At 52.2% G+C, this 6,947-nt stretch overlaps 1 protein-coding gene across 2 annotated transcripts in view; it reads left to right on the forward strand.

Annotated features, from left to right (window-relative positions):
- Nucleotides 1–6,470, forward strand: part of Trappc9 (trafficking protein particle complex 9) — a 425,933-nt gene extending 419,463 nt beyond the window's left edge. For both annotated transcript variants that reach the window (XM_026782638.1, XM_026782639.1), the window contains 2 exons: nt 5,244–5,467; nt 5,912–6,470. In XM_026782638.1, the coding sequence (XP_026638439.1) occupies nt 5,244–5,467; nt 5,912–6,079 (392 nt within the window). In that variant the 3' untranslated portion in view covers nt 6,080–6,470. The remainder of the gene's footprint in view (nt 1–5,243; nt 5,468–5,911) is intronic.
- The last annotated feature ends 477 nt before the right edge of the window (nt 6,471–6,947 follow it).

A 6,947-nucleotide genomic window follows, 5' to 3' on the forward strand; every position in this document is an offset into this window, starting at 1 on the left:
GGTGGGGGTGGATGTAAAGATGGATAGATTGCTTGGTGGCCTGTAGTCTAGTCTTCTTTGGGTAGTATCTTTTCTCCCTCCACAAACTCAAACTTTTGTTCTGTTTTAATGAAGACCAATTAGGTAGGTAAAAAGAAATTGTATGGGTCCCCCTAACTGGTAATAGCACAAAGCTAAGGCCCCCAGTCTGGCTTCCCGTGGCTCTGAGCAGTATTAGAAGTGAGGGGGCACTGCCGAGAAGTCAGTCTTGGAGCTGCTCCCAGTTTATGTGGTTTCTGAAAAATCAGATTTGCTTAAAAGTCAAGGTTAAGTTCAATCCCAAGTTCTAAAGGCTTGGCCTCTGGGCATCCCTAGCTTCCAGCCACCTGGAAAGAGGCATTTTCTTCAGGGCTGGCCACTGAGCCTGTCGTGAAGTAATGCCCTGAACTTTCCTGACTGTGCCTGACAGAACTGGGCCACAGGTTCCAGACACAAGCCAGGTCAGCCAACTGCATTAACCACTGTGACCTTTCTCCTGGGCTCATTTTAAATGGCATATTGATCTGCTGGAACCAGGAGCAGCCTAGCTGTTCCCCAGGATGACCCCAGCTCCTGGGTTTGTGGAGGGATACTGTCTTATCTTTCATATACTTTTGTGAACAGACCCAGGCATGTGGACTTCTTTTGTTAGACCGGTGTTTGGTATGGGCCCAACAGGCTGGGCAGAGCCCAGAATGTATGCGACAGTTTGGCCTATCCAGTACCCCCTGATCAAGGCATGGTAGTACTGGCCTGTAATCCCAGTGTGAGGAGCAGAAGCTGAAGGTCATCTCCTGCTAGAGAGCAAGCTCAAGCAGCCTGGGTCACATTAGGGCCTAGATCAAGGAATGAACAGCAGGGAAAGGGTCTCTGGTTTCTGGGAATGTAGAGGGACATTCTGGGGCCCTGCCTCTGCCACAGATTAGCACCCACATAACAGGGTCCTGACCTACAGTGTAGCCTCATGTGGATAGTGGTGATAGACATTTATAGTACTGTTAGAGATGGTGAGACCAGGGACCACAGTCCCCAAGCAGTATGGGTACCCAGAGGCTTTGTGCTGCGGAGCCTGGACCCTTCAGAGCTCAGCCTACAATCTCTGAAACCCATAAGCTAGGATAAGGCCAGAGAGCCTCTTCTCTGAAAGAGGACTGCACACACTCAGCCCTCTTCTTGAACTCCAATTCACCTTAATTTTAATTTAATTCTCTTTAATCTTTAATGAAAAGTTGTAAATTATTTTCCCAGGAGAGGCAGTGGCTCCTCAGGAGCTCCCCTCGACTCGAGGGTGATTACATGCGCAGGTCTGGCGTAGCCTCCATGCCAAGGAGCGGCATTCTGGCTTAGGAGCCAATTAGCTACCCCAGTAATTGTTAAAAACACATGCTATTTGGTGGATGGAGTGTGTGGTGGCACCAACTCCACAGAGCATAGACCCTGGCAGTGACTCAGGGACAAAAAGCCACTGTCTGCTCTCAATCAGGTCACTGCAAGCTTGTGCTTCAGGGGTTTGGAGCCAACTACCTGGACTCTCCTGTCCTCCGGACTCCTCCTCCTCCACCTCCGAGCCTGCCCTAGACTTCAGCATGCTGACAGAGGCCACCTTCCCAGGAACAAGGAGCCCAGAGTGTAGATGTAGGGATGGCGGTGTATGATATCACTTACCCAAGAACCGGAACCACAGCCTCTGAGTCAGATCCTCACTCTACCTAAAACACCAGGGCCACTGGAACTGGCAAGTGGGCAGGCATGGAGGTGTGGACGTCCAGGAATATGCAGGGGGCTAGTCTGCGTGAGGATGGTGGGGCAGGTGTGGAGGTTAGGGGAACTAAATTACAGTTACTGGGCACCAACGTGTCTGGTTCTGAGCTTCCTAACAACCAAAGTGAAAACTTCAGTTACTTGACTTTTATCAGTAAAGAAGAAAGTCAATGCATTTTGTTGGTTAGGCACCTAGCCATCGGCCCCATTGGCTTTGGAGGAGGAGGACTGCTTGTCCTGGATGGTTAGAAGTGAGATCTTATGCTATATCTGCCTCTGCTTCCCTCAGAGGACAGCCAGGAGTTGGTGTTGAGTAGGACACCTCAGCGAGTTCTAGTGTCACCTCGCTGGCTTATTCCCTTTCCTGTCTTTCAACTCATCTATGGAATGATGAGTTGCTCCCTTGACTTCTTCCAAAGCCAAGTCCCTTCCGGATCAACCTTGGCTGTCCAGTTTAGGTCTATCCCCTCCCCTGGAGTAGGCTGGAGCACCAACCCCCAAGTTGTCCCTCCCTTCCCCTGCCTTCTTCCTGAAGACATGCTCTTTATCCCAAAAGGGGAATTTTGCTCCTGAGCTATGCTTAGCAGTCCCGTTTTCCAGGGTATTGGAGCAAAATAGGGGAGGTGTGTGAGAGGCAGGGCTGATGGGCTTCCTAGATCTGTAGCCATGGATGAAAAGTAATCCTTCTAGTCCTGGCTGTGGGGGCTCTGTGCTAATGGGTGGGGGAATGTCTAGTTGGGCAGGAAACTACAGGTCATTCTCAGCCACTACGCAGTCCTGGGTCTGCAGGCGTTTGAGCTCTTGGGGTTGGGGGGAAGAGAGGAACGTTGCTCTGCCCTTCCTGTCCTCCTCACTGCCCACTGAGTGACTCAGGACGTTGGTGAGTTGGACCCAGGTTTACAGACATGTACCTGTTGGAGCCTGTCACTCAACACCACCCAAAATAGGAAGACATTTCATTCTCTGGGACACAGGTAGCACAGCCTCTGGAATCCATGGTTCAGAGCCACTGCCAGGGGTGATCTGGATAGACTCAACCATTTTGTCATGTGGTTCCTGAGAGACCAAATTCTTTTGCTGGTCCCTCAGGTGCCCAGTGCTTTGACTTATCCAGTCCATGGAGACCAGATGGGAAAGACAGCTATACATTTAGAGTACCCTGAGGATATAGAGCCCTCAGGACTGGGTTCAGCTGGCCCTGTCATGTGACCCTTTGACCTCTATACCCACTTTGCCTCTTAACTCCTCTCAAGTAGTCTGACTTGCCTGGTCCGTGCTACTATCCATCCTCCTAAGAAGACATGGTGATTTGGGGCTACATAAGACACATAGAGACCAGGATCATCTACCTGTCTCCTGTTCCTTCAGGCCATAGGACTGCCTATGACCAGCCACCTTCCTGTATCCTGGGATACAGGATGCCTGCAGGATGGACCCCACTAGATCTGGTTCCCTTATTGTCTTCTATTTATATACCTGGTTTCTGCAGAGCCAGCACCATGTCATGGTGTTAGTGCAGCTGCAGGTGGTATTTGGAACCAGAGGAATTGGAGTCTGTGATTCCACACTCCAATCAGAGATGAAAAAGTACAGGACTGGCCAAGGAAGAGACAGTGGTCCATGGTCCTGAGGGCTTCCCAAGATGCTATTCCTGGGATCCTACATGGGATGGTCAGTTACTCCAAGACAGGCTAGAGCAGGCAGTCCTCCTGGGGAGCCTCCTGTCTTCTATGTGTGAATACGCTAGAGTGCCAGAAGGAAGTTGATAGTTGCAACTGGGGAGAGCCTTACCCTCATTCTTCTCCCCAGGAAGTCAGGACACTTATGCCAGCTTTCAGTCTCAGTCATCAGGAAGAAGGCTGGGTGTATCGAGGGTCTCTCCTGACTTGATAGGGTAGACGTGAGGCTGAGGTCTGAGCTGGTCTACCTTGGGCTGTGCAGAGTCAGGGCTGGAAAAGGTTAACAGGCAGACAGGAAAGGCTGGAAGATGAACCACAGCCTTAGCTGCCCTGACAGCCCACACAGTCCTCTGCAGAGAAAAAAAACCGAAGAGCTGTAATGAGCCAGCCACCCTTCGCTGGTTTGCTTATAATCATCTCTCCCTTAACGGAACCAGCCACTCTGCCAGCTGCTCTCCCCATTTCATTCAAGAAGCTGCAACTGCACCTGGTTGGGCTTACTGCTCAGGAGACGGTCATGATGACCTGGCCCGTGTGAAGTGGAGAAAGAGGTGGAAGACTGTTGGGTACCTTTCTGCAGGAGGCTCCATGCCACAGGGAGAAACTGAGGCTGGAGACAGAAGTCACTGAGCTGCCCTGCAGACTTAGCAGATGCTATGACGGATGCTGGGACAGGGGCATTTCTGGAGCCTGTGCACACAGCTCTCACGCTGTTGCCCACAGTGTCACGCATCATGACCTTTAATGTTCTCATCCTAGCTGTTAGTGCTGGCATCTGCTCCACTGGACCAAAGAGAGAGCTGGGGCTCAGCAAGATAGTGACAGGCCTCACAGGTGGGAACGTGCACACTCAGGTCCTCTGGATCCTTGCTGTGGGCTCAAGAGAGCTAGACAGCTAGCAGAAGGAGCAGTCCACCCTTGCACCGGACGGACTAGTGGCCAGGGACCCAGGACCACCCCAGAGCCTGTCCTGATCAGGCCTAGGCCAGATGGCCGTCTGTATTCAAAAATGAAAGATGGAGCTAAAACCAGACTCTTAGAGACAAATAATACCCAGGAGAATGTCAATTTGAGAAGAAGTATGTTTTCCCACTTCCCTATGCCTGTGATGAGCCCTCTATCAGATGGAGTCTCAATATTGTCCCCTTCCTGGCTGACCCCACTTTTCCCTTGCTAGATTATACTTTCCCTCCAGGAGGGTTTGTTTACATCCAGGTTCCTCATTGCCATACCTGGTAGTCAGTGTTGGGATGGATGAGGCTACTGAGGGGTTTCTATAGCTCCAGCTCACCTGTAGATGGAGGATGGGTACAAGTCCAGAGAGTAGCAATAACAGGAGGCAGGCAGGAGATGCGTCTGCATCTGGGAAGGTTTGAGAGAGAGAGTGCCATCTTCCCCAGATCCCCTCCTTTGGGGACTCTGTACAGGTCATTCTCCCAAGACCCTCTGTTTGATGAAACCTGACCCTGACCTCGGGCATTGTGGGTAGAAGGTGAGTGTGGCTGGGCCAAGTTCATGGTCCTGCCTTTGCAGTTTCTAAGTTCTTCACCTGCAGAGGAAAGAGTAGCTGTGACTGGAATAGGCCAAGAGGAACACCATAGATCTGGGCTCTCCCCAAGTGGACAGCCTCCCTGGGTGACAGCTCTCCTCCTGCCATGCCCGTCTCTGCCAGACTATTTCAGGAAAAGAGGGTCCAGACACTCCCATGTGTCCCCAGTGCTCTGACACAGAGCAAGAAGTGAGGCGACAGACCGGTTACCTCTGATTGTCTTCCATCTCTTGCAGATGTGCTGGTGGATGGGCAGCCATGTGACCGTGAGGCAGCAGCTGCCTGCCAGGTTGGTGACCCTGTGCACCTGGAAGTGAGACTGACTAACCGGAGTCCCCGTAGCGTGGGGCCCTTCGCCCTCACCGTGGTCCCCTTCCAGGACCACCAGAATGGCGTGCACAACTACGATCTGCATGACGTCATCTCCTTTGTGGGCTCCAGCACCTTCTACCTTGACACGGTGAGTACGAGCTGCAGCGCAGTCTCCATGTTCAACCTATAGAGCTTCACAACCAGGGATCAGGTCAATGGTGGTGCTCCTACCTGTATGCACCCACAGCTCCTCCCTGCCCACCCAACCCAGCCCAGCCCCAGAGGAATCAGCCCTAGAGCTTGGTTCAGATACTTCTCCTCAGTCAGCCCAACACTCAACTTCCTGCACTCTCTCTCGCGCTAAACTCAAACACTTCAGGGAGTGAAACAGCGGTAGCTACCTTCAAAGGCAGAAATGGCTTCTCAGATTTGTGCAGCCCCTCATCCAAGGAAGCACAGCCAAAAACGCTTTGGATGAGGGCAGAGCGATTGTGTCCTGCCCCTCTCATTACCGGAAGTCAGGCTCTCCCAGTAGCTTTGGGGGTAGAGCCACTGATCCAGCATGACACCGCTTCCTTTTTCCCCACTCCAGGTGCAGCCATCAGGCCAGTCGGCTTGCCTTGGAGCCCTCCTCTTCCTCTACACAGGTGACTTCTTCCTCCACATCCGCTTTCATGAGGACTTCAAGAGCAAGGAGCTGCCACCGTCCTGGTTCTGTTTACCCAGTGTGCATGTGCGGGCCCTGGAGGCACAGGCCTAAGCCTCTCAGCTTCGAAGTCTGTGTCCTTACACCATATCCAGCTCTTCTTCTCCCTCCCAGAAGTCACTCCGTTTGCCGTCTGCCTGTTATGCCAGTGACCTCATGACCTCACACCCAGTGCCAGCCTTGGTGGCCCTGCTCTATAGCCGGGACTGTGGAGGGTCTTTCCTGGTCTGTCATCTCCCTGTGTTCCTAAGAGGAAATGCCGAGCCATCCTGTCAATCTCCTTAGGTTTGGCTTACCCCTGTGAATACCGCTGACAACCCAAGCATGGGAGGTGACACTGCGGATGACGAAGGGAGCGGGTGTCAGGATGTTCCCTGCCCATGTGTTCTGGGATCCAGATCTGTATATGTATGTTGCCATGTTCTCCAATAAAGGCCTACCTTGCTTTCTGAACATTGTGTCACTTACAAGCTGTGGGCTAGTGGGAGACAGGAATAGGATTAAGACCAAACCTACACAGCCACACCCTGCCAGGTGAGGCATCCGGCTCATGGGTCCCATGGCTGGCAGGGCAGACCAATCTGTCTCTGAGATAGCCAAGGATACTAGGTCACCTCTACACCTAAGGCTCCAGGAGTCCTCCTTGCTTCCACCTCAGAGCAGTTACTCAAGTCACCTATGGCTCTGTTAGCATCTTGCCACTCCAAGTTGCCCAGTGGTGTGGGTAGGGTCTCATCTACCCTGTTTCTCTCTTGATCTCATGAATTTGAAAATTCACTCAAGTTCTTTCACTCAAGTTCTAGGAGTGGGGGGGGGGGCTGTGGTCCCTGAAATATGCTGCTAAATATGTTCTGTAGCTTGCAGACTAGGGGTCACAGCCAACACCACTCCCATCAACAGCTCCTCACAGCTTGCACACGTT

This window comes from Microtus ochrogaster, chromosome 15, assembly GCF_000317375.1.
Source record: "Microtus ochrogaster isolate Prairie Vole_2 chromosome 15, MicOch1.0, whole genome shotgun sequence".
Taxonomy (NCBI): Eukaryota; Metazoa; Chordata; class Mammalia; order Rodentia; family Cricetidae; genus Microtus; species Microtus ochrogaster.